The sequence below is a fragment of the Bactrocera tryoni genome, chromosome 5, assembly GCF_016617805.1.
Source record: "Bactrocera tryoni isolate S06 chromosome 5, CSIRO_BtryS06_freeze2, whole genome shotgun sequence".
Classification (NCBI taxonomy): domain Eukaryota; kingdom Metazoa; phylum Arthropoda; class Insecta; order Diptera; family Tephritidae; genus Bactrocera; species Bactrocera tryoni.
Genome location: NC_052503.1, coordinates 62,176,079 through 62,195,777, shown reverse-complemented (window position 1 = coordinate 62,195,777; position 19,699 = coordinate 62,176,079). Strand labels below are relative to the sequence as shown.

Genomic DNA, 19,699 nt, shown 5'->3' with positions numbered 1-19,699 from the left:
CCCTTGATTTACCTTCGTTACAAGTGTAAAAAATGTTACAGTTAATGCAGGTGGGTACCTTTTAAAAAAATGTGAACCTGCCGAGAATTGTCTAGTTAAGTTGATAAGATAACACCTAAAAGGGATTTAGGAAAGTTTTACAATTTAAAATAATATTAACACAGGGCTACCAAATGTTAAAAAAAAATTACTTCTATGAAATTTTATAATGACTTAATTATTACAAAATGATATTAAATAAAAAGATAATATAGATATTTTGAATGTGGTTGCCACTTGTTTATAAAAACTGCTCAAAGAAAATGTATGATAAAATAATTACAACAATACAGATATTGAATCAAAAATATTACACTTAAACAATTTTTTATAGACTTGCCACCTGCTTAAACTTTCAAATTCATTAATTAGACAAAACTTAGGCAAATTCGCCACACAACTTTGGGTGTCAAAACTCACGAGTCCTGCCAATAACTCCAGAGCTTTGCTAAAGCGAGCTTCAGCCTGGCTTTTATTGTTTGCCCTTAACAAACAGTTATTCCACTTTTCTTTTGACAATTCAAATGCTTAGATGACATGAGTTGTTACTTTAATTTTATCAACACACCGTATTCTGTAGTACAGTATTATTGCTGGAAAATTCTCCTCAGTGTTGAGTAACAGAATAATAACCTAGTCGTCGGATTAATCGACTCCTACGAGCTTTTTACTGCTATGACGGTGTTGCACCATTGCCACCCACGAAATTTATGTAAGGCTTCAGTCTCCACCTATCTACTAAAAACAGCATTATTATATAATAATTTTAAATATCCTATTTTACTGCACTTTTATGCTTCCTCTCCTCTAGCCTCCACTAAATTGTACACCCCAAAATTACAATTCTGACTCCAACGCTAATGATCGTCACGTAGATGAAACTGCCATCAAAATGCTATTAGAGCAACTATGCATAGCTGAAGAGCGGCGTCATCACTCGCTCGTTTTCATTTTAAACTCGCGCAAAGTTTACAATCAACAGATTGTCGTCGGACATTATCCGAGCAACACACCACAAACGCAGCCGCAGCACCCCAAGCGTGGCTACGGACACTGCGGCGTTGTTGGTGGAAAGGCGACTAGGGAATTCGAATACATATATTTATATATGTATATTGGCCTACGGCGTGCTTTCTTAACAAGTCACAACTTTCATGTCGATTTAGAGCGTTTATTGCATTTATTGCTGTATAAATGTTCACAACTCGTTGTTCTTTGTGGCGCTGTCCGAGTGAGTATGTTGTAAATTAAAAGGTTTATGCCTGTCGTTGTTGTGTTTAAGAGTGTTTAAGGGGCTTGTTGAGCATACAAATTAGTTGCAAATTTTAATATAATTTTATTGCCTTTTTGAGCTTATTTTTCTAAAATTTTCTTGTTAATATTCTCATATTTTGTCAAAGATTCTATTTATACCGAAATTCGCATAAATTAACACCTAAATAGATTATGCATAATTATCTAAAAGTTGGCACTTTTAGACGTTCAAGCGCACACACAACTTCTATCAACTAAAAATTGTTAACAAATATAATAAGACATGATCTTATGAACAGCGGCAATTAACTAATCCAAGAAAATTAGGAGGACAAAATAAATACTTAAATTGCCAGAGATGAAAGAATGAAATATGTTTAGCCTAAAAATTTACTTTTTTGAATAAAATATGTGGAGACACTTCAAAGAAATTTAAAAAAAAGCACCTTAAACCAATTATAAAGACAATTTTACAATGCAATTATTTTAAATTAGAGTTCGTGAATTATGTAAATCAATGATGAACTTTATTTAGGCTTAAGTTATTAAGTTAAATAAGTTTAAGTTTTATTTAAAAAGCTTTAAAGGTATGTATTGATAGTTTGATGTTCTTCATCATGACCTGCAAACTTGTGGTCTATTGATAAAAAACAATTGTTGCAGCTACTTTGCGATATCATAGGTGAGCAACAATCACCTTTTTCTACCGCTCTTTCGCACTTTCAGAAGTTTTTTTTTATAGTAGGGGAGCCGAAGTGCGGAACTTTAATCCTCTAAACCTAACCTACTCCCAACTCAGGACTCTCCCACGGAAACCCCGGCTAGGTATAACTTCGTAGGAGGGACAAGACATTTAAGTCTCCTTTATTGCGCGGACTGACGGACGCCTAGTCTGTTGAAAAGTTCTCAGGTTGGTCATTATGAACGCTGACGCTTCGCTGACGCTTCGCTGACAGCTTTCCATTTATCAGTCGACTGACACATTAATGTCGTTAAATTATCGACCGTAAAACTACCACTGGAACTACTAACTGGAGGATGGAGTCATGTGTAGAAGTTCACGCAAGTGAGGAAAGTTCTCTGATCGCCATTCACTTGGGAGTGGCCAGAAACGATTCTTTTACACATGGCTCAAGCAGCTCACTACTTCCGGTCTTTGACCAAGTATCCTCTGGGTAGCCTAAGAACATCCGTTCGAAGGCGAGCTAAAGTGAGAAGGCGAAATATCTCCTACAGAGGGTTGAGCGCTGGGTTTGGGACCCGCCACGTAAAAAATGCCCCCAATGAAAAGATATCAACTGCCTCGGATGAGAGACCCCCCTTTTGATGACGACCATGGCAAACGAAATAAGGACTACGATTTGAGGGCATGCACCTGGAATGTCTGGACCCTTAATTGGGAAGGTGCCGCTCCCCAGCTGGTTGATGTCCTCGCGAAAATAAAGGCTGACATCACCGCCGTCGATGCGATGGACGGGACAAGGACAGAGACGAGCAGGTCCTTGTGACATTTACTACAGATGCCATATAAAGGAGCGCAAGTTTGGTGTTGGATTCGTGGTGGGAGAGAGACTCCGTCGCCGAGTACTATCATTCACTCCGGTGAATGAACGTCTAGCCACAAACCGCATCAAAGCGAGGTTCTTCAACATATCGCTGATTTGCACCCACGCCCCGACGGAAGAGAAGGACGAGGTGACCAAAGATGACTTCTATGAGCGCTTGGAACGCGCTTATGAGAGCTGCCCCCGCCGCGATGTCATAATCGTGGCTGCCTACCTCGCAACGTTACGATCGACCACAACACGTGCGGGATGGGATAGAAAGAGAAGCGAGACGCATTTGTAGACAGAGAAAGAAAGAGGCTGAAATGCGTGAGTACGAAGAGCTTCTCAGCCTGTTGAATGGCAGTGAACGCACAACGCCAGGAGAAGGCGAACCCGATTCCCCAATAGATGACGATGGAGCATACATTCCATTACCCGACCATGAAGAAGTTCGAATAGCAATTACCGGCCTGAAGAACAACAAAGCGGCAGGGGCCGATGGATTGCCGGCCGAGCTATTCAAACACGGCGGAGAAGAATTGATAAGGAGCATGCATCAGCTTCTTTGTAGAATATGGTCGGACGAAAGCATGCCCAACGATTGGAATTTAAGTGCGCTATGCCCAATCCATAAAAAAAGAGATCCCATAATCTGCGCCAACTACCGTGGGATTAGCATCCTCAACATCGCATATAAGGTTCTATCGAGCGTATTGTGTGAAAGATTAAAGCCCAGCGTCAACAAACTGATTGGGCCTTATTAGTGTGGCTTTAGACCTGGAAAATCAACAACCGACCAGATATTCATGAAAGAAGAATCGACACACACCACCTCTTCGTCGATTTCAAAGCTGCTTTCGACAGCACCACGAAAAGGAGCTGCCTTTGTGCCGCGATGTCTGAATTTGGTATCCCCGCAAAACTAATATGGCTGTGTAAACTGACGTTGAGTAACACCAAAAGCTCCGTGAGGATCGGGAAGGACCTCTCCGAGCCGTTCGATACCAAACGAGGTTTCAGACAAGGCGACTCCCTATCTCGCGACTTCTTCAACCTGCTTCTGGAGAAAATAGTTCGAGGTGCAGAACTAAACAGAGAAGGTACCATCTTCTATAAGAGTGTACAGCTGCTGGCGTATGCCGATGATATTGATATCATCGGCCTCAACACCCGCGCCGTTAGTTCTGCTTTCTGCAGGCTGGACAAGGAAGCACAAAAAATGGGTCTGGTAGTGAACGAGGCAAAACGAAATATCTCCTGTCATCAAACAAACAGTCGTCGCACTCGCGACTTGGCTCTCACGTCACTGTTGACAGTCATAACTTTGAGTTATAGATAATTTCGTCTATTTAGGAACCAGCATTAACACCACCAACAATGGCAGCCAGGAAATCCAACGCAGGATTGCTCTTGCCAACAGGTGCTACTTCGGACTGAGTAGGCAATTGAAAAGTAAAGTCTTCTCTCGACGAACAAAAGCTAAACTCTATATGTCGCTCATAATTCCCGTCTTGCTGTATGGTGCAGAGGCCTGGACGATGGCAACAACTGATGAGTCGACGTTACGAGTTTTCGAGAGAAAAATTCTGCGAAAGATTTATGGTCCTTTGCGCATTGGCCATGGCCAGTATCGCATTCGATGGAACGATGAGCTGTACGAGATATACGACGACATTGACATAGTTCAGCGAATTAAAAGACAGCGGCTACGCTGGCTAGGTCATGTTGTCCGGATGGATGGAAACACTCCAGCTCTGAAAGTATTCGACGCAGTACCCGCCGGGGGAAGCAGAGGAAGAGGAAGACCTCCACTCCGTTGGATCGACCAAGTGGAGAAGGACCTGACTTCGCTTGGAATATCCAATTGGCGCCACGTAGCGAAAAGAAGAAACGACTGGCGCGCAGTTGTTAACTCGGCTATAATCGCGTAAGCGGTGTCTACGCCAATTAAGAAGAAGAAGAAGAAAACTACCACCGAGTGTGGTTTTTAGTTTTTCCCTTGTATTTGAAAATCTAGGGCAATAAAATAAAACATGTTCAGAGTCTTCTATATGCTCTGTACACGTCGGACAGTTCGGACTAATGTCATTGTGGAATATCTGAAAAGGTAGCTTCTAAAGCATCTATGTCCACTAAGTATTTGGGTCAGATGGAAATCTAAGTGCCCATGTCGTCTGTCTATCCAGGAGTGGATGTCCGATATAAGTCGATGGGTCCAGCGCCCTTTGGATGAGGAATTCCACCACTCCTGCAAAATTCTAGTACTCTTGTTTCTCTCCTCTGGCCTTGCCGATACTGTTTTGGGCGTTGATAACTGATATAATCGCTCGAATTCATCTTCCTGGATGTCAATGGGCGTCATGCTGGCTAATACTTCAGCAGCGTGGGTTGATATAGTCCGGAAAGCACTTATTACACGAATTGCACTGCAATTATTTGTTTAGCATATGCTTTTATATCCATTGCCTGTATCCATACAGGTGCCGCATACAGGATTACGGAACTCATTGCTTTCGCTATTAAGAAACGCCGGCTGGAACGCACAAAGTCTCTATTGGTCATCATTCTCGATAGGGCATTATAAATTTTGTTTGCCTTGCCGGAAGAATACTCCAAGTGTTCTTTATCTAATCGTTCTTATATCTTCCTAGTGCTTATGAGTAAAACTTCTGTTTTTTCCTCCTCCAGTTTCAGACTCATAGAAGAAAACCATTGGATTAGACTATTTAAGCACTCATTACATTTATTTCTCAGGTCGGCTAATTGTTTGGCGACTGCTACCACCATGAGATCATCCGCATAAGCTACTAGTTTCACGTCTGTTGGTTGATGTCTTCTTAGCACCCCGTCATACATAAGGTTCCATAATAGTGGGCCTAACACTGAGCTTTGGGGTACTCCACTCGAGATAGAGTAGCTCTTGGTGCCTTCGTCCGTATCAAAAATTAGCTTTCTATTTTTAAAATTACGAGTTATGTTTATGAGGTATTCAGGAGCCCGTATTTCATCCAGGGCTTTGATTATGTCTGCCCACCTTTCCATCTTTTGCCACTTACTGCACATTTCGCAATATCGACTACTTCTCATAGTGCGTCAATAGTGGATCTCTTTTATGAAGCCGCATTGTCTCTCTAATAATCCGCCGGCTTTTTCACTTTCCCAATCGTGTCGAGCATGCAAAGAGGTCGATATGATGAAGGTTCTTCTGGCGGCTTTTTTTGCTTTGAGAGTAAAACCAGGTGCTGTATCTTCCACGGATCGGGAAACACCTCTTCTAATATACACGCATTGTACATGTTAACAAATACACTGGGCCTAAAAGTTATGGCTTCTTTAAGGGCTCTATTTGATATACCATCTATTCCAGGCGCTTTAGAGTTTTTGATTTTTCTCACAATAGCCAATAGTTCGTCTGCTGTGACTAATAGGGGTGGCTCCGTAGCTTCGTTTCGTTTAATATAGGAAATCGAGGCATATGTCGGGAATAACGCTTCGACAACATTTTTCATAAATGATGCGTTCTTAGGTTGCTGCTACTTATTTTTGAATTTCGAAATACAAATTTTGTATGCCGATCCCCAGGGGTCTATGTTCGCTTCTTCACATAGCTTTTCGAAACAGGATTTCTTACTACGGATAACGGCTGACTTCAGGAGCTTTTTTTGACATTTAAATGCTTCTCTGAGGTGGATTTCGTTTTCCCCTCCCTAGTTTCGCTGAGCGCGACGTCTAGGTGAGTGACAGAGCTTTCTCAGCTTGGCAAATTCGGCGCTCCACCAGTATACCGACTTTCGATTGTTATTGTATCTCGTCTTGTGCATAGTTGCGTCGCATGCTGCAACTAGTTCCTTCTGCACAGCGGATACTAAATGGATAGTATGTATGTATGTATATTTTACGAATTTTGAGCAGATGTGAAAAAAAAAAATACAGAAATAAAAACAAATAACTGAATCAAAAATACAGCGTTAAGAAATTGACCAAATATGAGACAGATTATTGAGCGACAAAGAAGATGTACATATAAGAGGGCCGTTAAAGGCACATAAATGTCATTTATGGGCTGGATGGGAAAAATACCTGCGACTCTAAAACAAATTTAATACGCGGAGCATAACGTCAATAACTTCCGTTATTTGAAGTATCTGCCTGGTTTGTGCCATGCAACTTACGAGGGTTGGTATTTATTTTATGCGGTTAAGGTAGAAAAATCTACTAAAAAACGAAAATATATTAACTTCGTTTCTCTGAAGCATTCACAATAAACAAGCGTCCACACAGGAAATTGATTTTGAACGATCAGTTTCTATGGCAGCTATATGCTATAGTGGTTCCGACAAATAAAGAGTTTCTTGGACAGAAAGAAAGGCGAACATTACATTTCATAGAGCCTCCAACGTTTCCTTCTGCGTGTTACAAAATTCGTAGAAAACATAATATACCCTGCTCAGGTTTCGATTTTATGAAAACATGTCCACTTAATTTCAAGAAAACATCACATATATTTACCGATATATATAAATGATACAAAATCAGCTGGAAGCTTAGAAATGTGTATATTAAATACACGGAACTTTGGTTAGCATCTTTAACACCAGGCTGTATTATTTTCAGTTTTGGAACTTCTGAAGGACTTGAGAAAGTATAGTTTTAGAATAGCATTACCGATTTCGGCGTTAAAATGGGTATGTACGTATAGTGGAGGTTCTTCAGATTAAGAAAATATATTCATTCAATCAGTGTTACCTTATCCACCTATTTAACAAAGAAACCAAAAGTTAATGAACAAAAAGTGATTTGCCAAATTTCAAGAAACATAAGTCAGCGTCAACTGTATATATACATTTTCTTAATCTGGAGAACCCCTCCTATATCCGTGCATACCCATTTTAACTCCGAAATCAGGGATGCTATTCTAAATCCCAGCCATGATTCCTTTTCTACCTTTTCAGATGAGCGTTGGCTAACTTGGAAGGCATTCTCTGGAGAAAAATTTATTTTGATAACTTCATTGGTTTGAACATACAGTATGAAAAAGTCGGTTTTCGTCCATTTTCACGTTGATATAGGTAGTATCACGACCATTGTACCATTTTAACATTGATTCTCAAGAGACCCTTTCGCGGGTTCTTTACGTTAAAATTTAAAGTTTTTGACGTTTTTCTTAAGTGCGTTACTGCACTTTTCGTAGTTTTCGGAATACTGTTGTTGTTGTTGTAGCGGCAGAATATGCCGAGTTGGCAGTCCTTGGCCGGATAAAAACCCCGGTCCGTTCCGTTTATGTAGACTCGACTGTTGTGGGAACAGTATTCAGAATACTCATTGTATGCGATTATTAATCAGATTTCATCCATTTTCAAAGAAGCTTTTATACATTTTGCACTACACTACTCTCTGTACCAAATTTAAACATCATTTGTGACTTGGTTTTACTATTAATTTTTTCTATTAACGTTTGTATATTAATGCACAGCGGCGGTCCGATTTTTTGTATTCAATTCCTTGCTTTTCAGAAGGCTTTAAGTTTCATTAATATAATAAATGACACCATGAAAACGGCAGTTTTATGAATACATATATAATTAGCTCTTCAGTTAAATAGAGAAAATCAAATATGTGCCACAAAACTTTTTTCAGTCATTGTGAATAAGTTCAAAATACGCGGGAAGAAGAAGACTTTGTTTACAAAACTTAGACAGCTGATTTTCAAAACGTTTAGTAAACAACAAATAAAGGAAGCGATTAAATGGATTCACCGAAAGCATAGAATTCTATTTTATCAAAATAATTGTTGTTCACTAACCGCAAAAATGGAAATAAATACAACGAACCAAGTTGCCACTGAAAAAAGCAAAAAGCGCTTACTTAACGCCTTAGAATATTCGACTATTTGTAATTTCATACAGCATTATCATGGACTTGCCATAGATTGCGAGATGGAGATGGTAAATCGAATTTTCACCGACATTGATAGGCAGACCTTAAAAAGTATCTTGCAAACAGAACTTTCTACACGTTTAAGAGCACAGCATTGGCAAAATGAATTAAAAGCAAAAAAATACTTAAAAGCGTAAGTTACAGATTAAAAAACAAAACACGTAACTAATAACGGTTCCTTTCATTTTTTTTTTTTTTGCAGTTTTAAAGATCAAGTAAGCACACATCCAGCACCTACATTGCTCCTGAAAATTGCATGCTTAGAGGGCATGAGTCCGATGGCACTTTGTCGCACTATTTTGCAAGAAAAATATAAATTTTTGCATAAAGCGGATTTGAGTCGTCTACTCAAATATCCACATCTCATAGACGATCCGAAACTAGCCGCCAATGTAATACAATGCATGTGTAGTGATTCCCAAGATGGACCGCTTGTTGATTTGCGTCGCCGAATTTTAGGCGAAGAGTATGAATTTAAGTTAAAAGAAATGGCCACTGCCGCAAATATGCACTACTACGATGAAAATGACTTGCGACGTCTTGGCTATGATAAAACACCAGATATTAAAATGATAGTGCCATTCTTATACAAAGGTGAAGTGGTGAATTGGATTGAAAGTAAGGCCAACTTTGGTGATGTAAAAACGCATAAATGGTACATACAACAACAGCTTTATAGCTACAGTAATCGGTATGTCTCGTTATAATTATTCATTAGCTTATTATGAAAAGCTTATATTAAATTATTGTTCTTTTAAAGTTTTGGTGCCGGAATTGTTATTTATTGGTTTGGTTATCACGAGGATACTCCGAGACTGCCGGATAATAACGTAGGAATAATTGTTTTAGACGATTTTCCATCTTCTGACCATATGGTATTTCTTAATATATGTGATGATGCCAATCCAACAACAGAAATCGCGTCGGAATCAAGTCTACAAAATTGTACAAGCTGAAAATTCAAATGACAAAAAAATACTCATTTTAGCGCGTTACTTATACAAATATTTAAGTCCATATGTATATGCGCATATTTATTTATGGCCATAATAATTTTGCTTCGTCGTAGTGTATGTATATAACTAGTGCAGAAAAACATCATTTTATGTTCTATATATAATAATAACTTATTTATAAAAAAATGGATTTCCTAACCTCGTTGATATAAATTTTGGTTATTGTTAAAATAAGACCTGCCTTACTTTTGGCAACAGGAACTATTGAACACAGCAAAATGTTGATTCCATCAAAATAAATATACATATATGAGTTTAATTTTGTTCGGTATATACACGAAGCTATATCACTTCACTCAGGTGAATTTCTTGTAGTATAAAAGGACTTTAAAATATCTTTGTGGGGATATTAATCGGTCAATTTGTATGACAACTATGACTATCGTAATCCGATATGAAAAATTTCTTCAGAAATTTTACCGTTGCATGATATAATAATCCGTGTAAAATTTCGTGAAAATGTCTTGTTATATAAGAAATTTTAAATACAAGGGTTCCGATCGATAATATTTGTAAGGTAGCTTTATGCTATAATAGTCCGCCCTGAACAATCTCTTCGGAGATTGTAGCGTTGTCTTTAACAATAACCGTGCCGAAATTTTGTGAAGATATCTCATCAAATAAGTAAGTTTTCCTTAGAAAGTGCATGATTTGGTCGTTCAGTTTGTTTAGCAACTAAATACCACGACGGTCCGATATCGGCGTTTCCGACAAATGTATAGCTTTTTGAGAAGAAAAGCAAAGTATTAAAATTTCGATCATTTTCTCAAAAATTTAGGCACGGCTAAATCGGCTCAGCGCATCATGCTGATCATTCACATATACTTATATTTTATGTGGTTCCCGACGTTTTCTTTGAGATGTTGCAAACTTCGTGGCACTTAATATATGTACATACCTTATTCAGGCCACTATTACTTAATGGATTGTCAGCATTCTTAAAATTAATAGAAGCCGTCCTTATAAGAAATTGTAATAGTTGGCTTAAAAAATAGCATAATTTTGTGGAACCGATTTCATTTATTATTTTCCATGAGCGCACACAAGATTTATATTAATATCCGTTGAAAAAATTGGATTCTAAATATTCAACTTAGAAGTTTTATCGATTTCACTATCGTTGTTGAATCGATATCAAACTGTTTGTGTTCTTTGTTTACATTACTATTGTGATTGGAACATGAGGAAGAAGCATATAAACCCCCTTTTGACACGTCAGGTTTTGGTTTGCAGTTTCTGGCATTTCCCAGAATATTCATTTTTCACAAGTTTTTTGGCAATAACAATAAATTTAATACGCACGACTTTTAAAATAAAATTGCGAAATGAGACTGAAAGCTAATTTATTTTTAATATTGTCCACTGCAATAGTGTTGGTTCAGTTTTCTGATGCACTGCCAGTGACTAAAAATAAAAAGGAGGAAAAGGAAGAAGCGCCCGTAACTCCGTCTACTCCGGATGTGGAAACAGCATTGGAGTATGAAAGGTATTTAAAAGAGGTTGTGGAAGCACTTGAAAGTGACCCTGAATTCCGTAAAAAGTTAGACAAAGCACCTGAAGCTGACATACGTGTAAGTATTTTCGCAAGTTCAGGTACATACAAATGTATATGATAAGTCATATATATATTAATTTACATTAATGTAGGATGGCAAAATTGCACAAGAATTGGAATATGTGAATCATCATGTTCGCTCCAAATTAGACGAAATCAAGCGGCGTGAAGTCGAACGTTTGCGTCAATTAGTGAATCAGGAATATGAATTGGAAAATGAAATAGATCGTGAGCATCTTAAAATTCCCCAACATTTGGATCACCAGAACGAGCATACCTTTGAAATTGAGGATTTGAAAAAGTTGATTAAAAAAACTTCCGAAGACTTAGCTGAAGCTGATAGAAAACGTCGTGCTGAATTTAAAGAATATGAAATGCAGAAAGAGTTCGAGAAAGAAAGCAAATTAAAAGAACTACCAGAAGAAGAACGCAAGAAATTCGAACAACAAGAAAAGGAAAAGGAAGAAAAACATAAAAAACACGAAAAAGTGCATCACCCCGGCAACAAAGCGCAATTAGAAGATGTGTGGGAACAGCAAGATCAAATGGACAAGAAAGACTTTGATCCGCATACATTCTTCATGATGCATGGCAAGCTGAAAATATATTTTGACATACAATTTATTTTAATGTGACTTCTTTTATAGACGTGGATGGCAACGGTCACTGGGATGAGATTGAAGTAAAGGCACTTTTCATCAAGGAACTAGACAAAGTGTACCAATCTGGCTTGCCTGAAGACGATATGCGTGAGCGTGCCGAAGAGATGGAGCGTATGCGTGAGCACGTATTTGAAGAGACTGACACCAATCGCGACGGGTTAATTAGTTTCCAAGAGTTTTTGGAACAAACTAAACGTGACGAATGGAACAAAGATCCGGAATGGGAGACTGTTGACGAAAAGCCACAATACACACACGAAGAGTACCTGGAATTCGAAAGGCGCCGTCAACAAGAAATTCAACGCTTGATGGCACAAGGATTGGTATATAAACTCTAATATCTATAACTAATAAATTTCCACGTTTAATAATTTTTACATTTTTTTTTAATTAGTTGAAACCTCATCCGAATATGCCGCAAGGTTATTACACCAACGACGCACATGACACTTATCAAGTGCCTGGTCAACAACATGTACCTGCTGGACAACAGATGCATTACCAACAACCGCAACAACAACACTTGCAACAGCAACAACAATATGCTCAACAACAACAACAATATGTGCAACAACAACAACCACAGTTCCAGGGACAGCCGGTGCAATTGCATCCCAATCAAGCCTACCAAACGGTTAATGGTCAACAACAGCAACACCAACAAATGCCACAACAACAACAATATCAGCAAGTACCACAGCCGCAGCAATACCAACAGGTGCCACAACAATACCAACAGGTACCACAACAACAATACCAGCAGGTGCCACAACAGCAGCAACAACCACCCGTACAGCCTCAACAACAACCGCAAGCACAGCAGCCACCAAATACACAACAACAATCACAAGTTGCCGCCCCACAAGTGCAACAACAAGCACAACAACCAATACAAACTCAACAACAACAACCACAAGCTGCAGCACCCGTACCACAGGCACAACACCATCAACAACAACAACAAAACATTCCGACAAACAACTGAGTAGACACGTCTTAACGTGTCGCTTCCGCTATAACTTAAGTTTAGACAGCTGTAGCTACATATTTACCTAGCGTATATTCGTACGAGAACAAAAGCGTTTTTTACGTAATAAATTGGAACAACGTGCTGCTTCATTAACACTCGTTGTATAGTCTGTTTCGACATTGGGTCTACGCTTTGTGGTGTCTCTACATACATGCATACATACATAAATATGTATGTATGTATAATTCCATTTTTTTCAATTTTAACTTATAACGCTTACGTATAAACATACGGCAGTCGATGTGGCATTTTGTATACACAGTTGTTCTTTTCATTATATACGAATTTTGTGCAATAAACATTTGACAATGAAAACTGATATTAGTTTTTGTGCAAAAACTTTAAATATGTACCATATGTATAGTCTGTATTTCATTGAAGAAAATTGCATCAATCAATTATACTACCGTGCATACTAACTGTAAATACTTTATTATTCTCTAGTAGCGATTTAATTTCTATTAAATTATAATTTTCGAATAAAAAAAAAATTCTCTACTTCAAATATCGATTTTAATTTTTTTGTTTACTTGAGAAAATCAGAGACCGTAACATTATAAGTTTAAACATCACTTAATAATGATTACATATTGATTTTCTTCCCTAATAATGATTTATTTTGATTAACATTATAATAAATCTTAAATAATAATTATTTTTGGGCAAAAAATAAAAATTATAATCATTATTTGTCCTCCAAATAAAACTAATTTTTAGATCACAGATTTCTTCATTATATGTCTTGTTAAAACAAAAGTATATCTTCTTTTTTCCTTTTGTTTATTAACACAAAATTATGTTAAAAATTATTACTTCGATGAACTCGTTGCAGACTTGCACTCCTACCCTCTGAGAGCACTCATCAGCAACTCGCTAGGTATAAGGAAACTTGTGACGACATTTCAAGCTCCTTACGTATAGCTGCAATCGAAACCATTGGTTTTCGGAAAATGCAAAAGCTGGTACGATGAGGAGTGCCGTTTCACAGCAGAGAGAAACCAGACTGTCTATCTCGCAACGTTACAATCGACCACAACACGCTCGGGATGGGATATATGCCGAGAGCGAAAAGAGAAAGGCCGAAGTAATCTAGTAACTGCTACCTAGAGCATTAGATTAGATTAGATTTATTTATGAGGAATGCACCGCGAGCTTAGGTCTATTGTGCCCTCTCCTAAATCACATGGACTCACTTAGCCCCAGCACATTGATAAAGTCCAATTTTCTTCCGGGTGCTAGTGAGGCGATGCGATCCCTATCCGGAAACATGGATCCAAGAGCCTTAATCCTGCGTCTACAGACTGCTATGCAGTCGATCAGCAGGTGTTCCGGTGTTCAGGCTCCCTGTCACAGAAGCGGCAATTAGCGCAAGAGGATAGGCCCATGTTATACATTTGCCTATTTAGCTTGCAGTAGCCAGTATAAAATGCGACCAGTAGCCTGAGTTTATTCCCGAGGAGGTTAATTACAACTTTGAACCTGCTCATTTATGGTTTGGGGACCCGAACCCTTTACTGGGGTGGGTCCCCATACCATAAATGAGTAGGTTCAAAGTTGTAATTAACCACTACCTTTTTGGTGGAGGCTGCGGAGCGGGCGAGCTCATCTGCCAGTTCGTTACCGGCTATTCCTCTGTGACCTGGCACCCAGATTAGGTGCACCTGGTTTCTTTCCGCAAGGCTGTTCAGCCGTTCTCTGCACTCCTGCACTAGTAGCGATTTTATCTCGTAGAAGGAGATCGCTTTTAGTGCCGCTTGACTATCGCTGAGTATGGTTATCCGCTCATTGCGATAGTTGTGATGGAGATCGGGTAGGGGCCTGCCTCTCGTGATCGGGATTACGGTCGTCTTGGAGGGGTTGATATTCAATTCAACCCCCCTACACCACCCCTTTGTCAGGTTTAGACATCTTTGTATTAGGTCGCAGAGAGTGTTCTCAAATTTACCTTTGGCTATAACTACAATATCATCAAATTCTTTTATATCATACTGTGGTCTCAGCAATTCTGGTGCGCAGTACGGCTTCTATCCATCTATGCACCGGTGCTGCCACATTCCTTTTCTCCAGTGCCTTAGCTACACTCCTGTGAGACGTGTTGTCAAAGGCACCTTCGATGTCCAAGAAATCGCAAAGTATCACCTCCCCACTCTCCAGTGAACTCTCTATCTCAGAGGTTAGCTGGTACAGCATGCAGGGGTGGCCTTTTCAGCGCTTTTGAACTTATTTCATGGTCTACGATCTTCTCCATGGTTTTTAGAAGGAAAGACGTTAGACTGATTGACCTGAAGGACTTCGCCAGTGAGTAGTCTTTCCTTCCTTATTTGGGTATGAAGATCACCTTAGCTGTCCTCCATACTTCAGGGATGTACGCCATTGTGTCCAGTGGGTCTCCTAGCCAATCGAGGAGTCCCTGCGTGGAGGGTAGCTCTGCTCCGTGGCCACAGAAACTATCATCATGAACTTCGGAGGTCGCAGCAGGCGTAGCCTGCCCAGCTCTGCTCTCGCTGGGTTGATTCGCAATCTCGTCCACCTGCATTCTTTCCACCTCCGGAGCCGCCACAGTCGCTGCCTGTTTTGCGGTACTCCTGCTTTGTTGAGTAGCAGCCTTGTCTGCTTCCCTGCTCCCGGTGGCTGTGGGTTTGTGTGGCCGCATGACCACCGTGCTGAACCTGTAGTACAAGCGGAAGCTCGCTGCTCGGACGTACTTATACGACTCGTCGTCTATGTACAAGTACAGTCTCAAACCTTTCATATCACCTATTTCCTCGACCTTGCTGCTGTCGCGCCAGGTTGAGATACTGAGGCCTAGGTTGTGAACTCATAAGGCATGTCTCCTCATCGGGGGAGGAACATTGTCATGCTGTGCATGATTGGCAAGTCCTCCGCCCTTCTCGCACAGAGGGCGGGACCTTTCCAGCCTTCCAGCTTTGGGGCGAACTCCCGCAGCCAGTTGGCGGACTTCTTGTTCTTGCAGTCCACCTGCAACATGCCTCCTTTAAACTCCACCCCAAGGAGAGACGTCGCGTATTCAGCTCCTCCAATTCCAGCGACACCTCCGGGTAGTTTTGAGGCAGTACAGCCATGCGGATGCCTTTAACAGCATCCGCATAACTGCCCCGCCCCTCCCCCATCCGGTGGGGAGCCGGTGTGGATGGTTGGCTTCCGGCTGTCCTTGTGCTGCTGCCCCTCATCCTTTTTGAGCCGGGGGGCTCCTGTGGCGTGACCTGCCCGCTCTTCTCTTCACGGTTTGAGCATAGGTAGTCAAGGGCGGAGATGGCGTTACCCTCCCCTCTTGCGCTTCCTTCTCCTTTTACGAGCACCATCGGTCTCTGCCCGATGTGACTCCCCCGAGTCCGAGCCGCTAAGCCTTCTGAAGGGGATCTTGGCGGCGCTCGTAGCTGCTTCAGCGGCCACAGTCACTTACACCATGACGGCATGTCGTCATCATCCTTCCTGGCATGCTCCTCAAATAACGCCCGCTCCTCTGACGAGAAACCATCAAGAAAGCTAAACTTCCGCCTAGCTCCTTGATCCTCCTTGCCTGCCGCTGCGCCGATTTCCATTCCTTTGCCCTTGTCCGTGGCCGTTGTCCTGTGTTGTTGCCTTGTTGTCGGGTTGTTTGGTGTTGTTGTTTGTTTTTGTTGAGTGTTCATCCTGTTCTTACGACCCTTGGCTCAACGCGGTGAGCTGTCGGGTCTATTATTTTAATGGGGAACTAGGGGGCCCGCCACGAGAGAGCCCCTTGACGCGGTAAGGCCACAGTTACTCCCCAATTCTGCCCGGTGTTGGGGAGGCTCAGTCAGAGTATACTAAGAATTATGAAGGGAACACTTATCCAACCTGCTGAATGGCAGAAAAAGCATAATATCAGCAGATGGTGAACCCGATTCTCCAATCGAATAGCAAATAGGAGTTATTCAAATACAGTGAAGAACTGATAAGGAGCATGCATCAACTTCTTTGTAGAATATAGTCGGACGAAAGCATGTCTCTGCTCTATCCATAAAAAGGAGACCCCACAATCTGCCTCAAAACAAGTTTTTGACATCAACTGAAGAAAATAATTTGAGCTCCAGACATACATAAGTAGAGAAGGTACAATTTTCTAAAAGAGTGTACAGCTGCTGGCGTTCGCCGATCATATTGATATCATTGGCCTCAACACTGCGCCGTTATTTCTGCTTTTTCCAGATAATACAGAAGCGAAGCAAATGGTCATGTCATTCGAATGGATGAAAACACTCTACCTCTGAGATTATTCGACGCAGTACCCGACGGGGGAAGAAGAGGAAGGCCTCGACTCCGTTGTAAAAACCGAGTGGAGACGGACCTGAATACTCTTGGAATCTCCAATTGACTATAACAGCGTAAGCATTGTTTACGCCAATAAAAATTAAGAAGTGTTGAAATGTGTTCGTAAAGTTTGACATTTTTGAAGTTATACATACTCAGAACATTTTGACATATGAGCATAATTTGTGTTGTTTACAGTAGATTATTACATGAGGATTGCACCGCGACCTTAGGCCTATTGTGTCCTTGTTTACAGTAACTTAAAATACTCATCCCGGCAGAAAAATGGAATTAAATCACTAAAATTTTCGGCCCATTATATTTGACAACTTTCAATGTGGCTTAACGCAGCAAAAGTGCATCGGTGAACTTAAATAAATTTTTGGCGATGAAGATCCATCGAAGACCTATGCTTATCAATGGCTTGGTGAATCCATTCGGGGTCGTAGATCACTTCAAGACGAATTTCGTGAAGAACTGATACCGCAAGCTCGTCATGCAACTTATCGTGAGATTGAGACAACTATATGCATAAGTGGGACCAGCGTACATTCAATATGTGATGACCAAAACCCAAAAAGACTTGTGTCGATAAGTGTAGAGTTAAAAAAATATCATAGCGGTGCTTCGAAACACGTCTATGACATCGTGATAGGTGATAAATGAATATACGCGCATGAGTCTGAAAGTAAATAGAAGTCGACTGTATGGGTGTTACAAGATGAGCCAAAAAAACTGGATTAGATTAGATTAGATTAAGATTAGTCTCTTAAGAAATCAAGAAAATCAAACGCCGAAGGCGAATCACTCTTCATCACGACAATGTGAGGTCTTACACATCAAAACATCGATTTGATGAGTCATCAAATGACTGCTGTTCATAAAACATAAACTAGAGGTTAACGTTTTTCGACACCTGAAGAGGAGTTGATGCGTTCAGAAGGCATGTTTTGGAGATACCTCAATCAGAGTGGCAAAAGTGCTTCAAACGCAAATGCAAAAGTGTATAGATCTTAATGGTGAATATTTTGAAAATCTATAAAATGAATTTCAATGATTAATACTTGTTATTGTTCTCTAATCCCGAAATATAAAAGACAACCCTCGTAGTACTGGGCGAACCACAAAATTCATCAACTAAGATCCATTCATATCTTAGATCTTAGAACAACACTTTCCTTTTTGTATGAAAACAATTTCACCTTCGCATATAGCAAGTAAAGAATCTAGTTTTTGTAACGCTTTTATTTTTCTTTAGTAAAAACTAACTAAATTTCTGTGTATACAAGTTCAAAAAATTAGAATATAATTAGCACTACGGTAAACTAAAATGTATTTAAATGCTTTAAAATGGGATATATGTATATATAATTTATAATCTCGTCCAAATGAATTAGCGATTTGGATATTTTGATTCAATTTGATATATAATTTTTTAAAAACCATACACTATTAGAGTGATAAAAAAGAACAATAAAATTTGCTGATTTTAGGTTTTATAACGGTAAATCAACAATTTTTTGCCTTTTCCTTCTAATATTTATGCTTAATAAAGGATATTTTCAAATTAATGACGATTAGTTAAACTTAAATTTATAATATGTATGTATGTATATGTTTGCTAATGCAGTATGTTGCAATTAAATTGCTAATCGGGTTTTACAAATGAATATGCTGATTTTTAAGACAATACTTGCTTATTTGCCGATGATATTTAAAAATATTAATATATACATACATACATACATATGTATGTAAGTATATATGTTACAGAAATCACTTCCGAAAATCTAAATTCTGCAAATATGCGAACAGAAGTGTATTGTTTTATATTTGAAAGTAAATACAAATTCATTTCAATTTTAAATTCAATACAAAATTGCTGGTAATTTTCTAAATTGTAATAATTTTTATTGAGCAGAAAATCAAGTTTTCCACTCACAACATTAAACTCAGTTTCACGGTTATGTATGTATGTATGTTCGAAGTTCTGCAAGCATACATTTTCAACAATTATCACGCAATTTATTTCGGTTGGTTTGCAAAATAGAAATGTTTTTAAATATTTATTCAAAAATTGGCAGATTCATTTATACGAAAGAGTAACGTTTCTCTGAGATTATTTGATAAAAAAAAAACAAGAAAAAACGTTAACTTCGGCTGCACCGAAGCTAATATACTAGTATACCCTTCACAGGTGCATTTCTTTTAGTAACTATGTGTTCAGTTTATATGGTAGCTATATGCTGTAGTTAACCGATCTGAACAATTTCTTCGGAGATTACATTGTTGCCTTAGAAAATAAGCTATACTAAATTTGGTGAAGATACATTGTCAAATGTGAAAGTTTTCCATACAAGAACTTG

The 19,699-nt window shown here is 39.4% G+C and overlaps 2 protein-coding genes across 2 annotated transcripts; both read left to right on the top strand.

The window, feature by feature from the left end:
• Positions 1 to 8,562: 8,562 nt before the first annotated feature.
• LOC120777398 (CDAN1-interacting nuclease 1) lies at positions 8,563 to 10,052 on the top strand. The gene is made up of 3 exons (XM_040108694.1): positions 8,563 to 8,910; positions 8,980 to 9,468; positions 9,538 to 10,052. Exons 1-3 carry the CDS (start codon positions 8,651 to 8,653, stop codon positions 9,731 to 9,733), a joined length of 945 nt encoding a protein of 314 aa, XP_039964628.1. The 5' UTR covers positions 8,563 to 8,650; the 3' UTR covers positions 9,734 to 10,052.
• A 944-nt stretch (positions 10,053 to 10,996) lies between these two features.
• On the top strand, positions 10,997 to 13,359 carry LOC120777397 (nucleobindin-2). Its single transcript, XM_040108693.1, has 4 exons — positions 10,997 to 11,364; positions 11,441 to 11,939; positions 11,996 to 12,333; positions 12,405 to 13,359. Exons 1-4 carry the CDS (start codon positions 11,119 to 11,121, stop codon positions 12,993 to 12,995), a joined length of 1,674 nt encoding a protein of 557 aa, XP_039964627.1. The 5' UTR covers positions 10,997 to 11,118; the 3' UTR covers positions 12,996 to 13,359.
• The last annotated feature ends 6,340 nt before the right edge of the window (positions 13,360 to 19,699 follow it).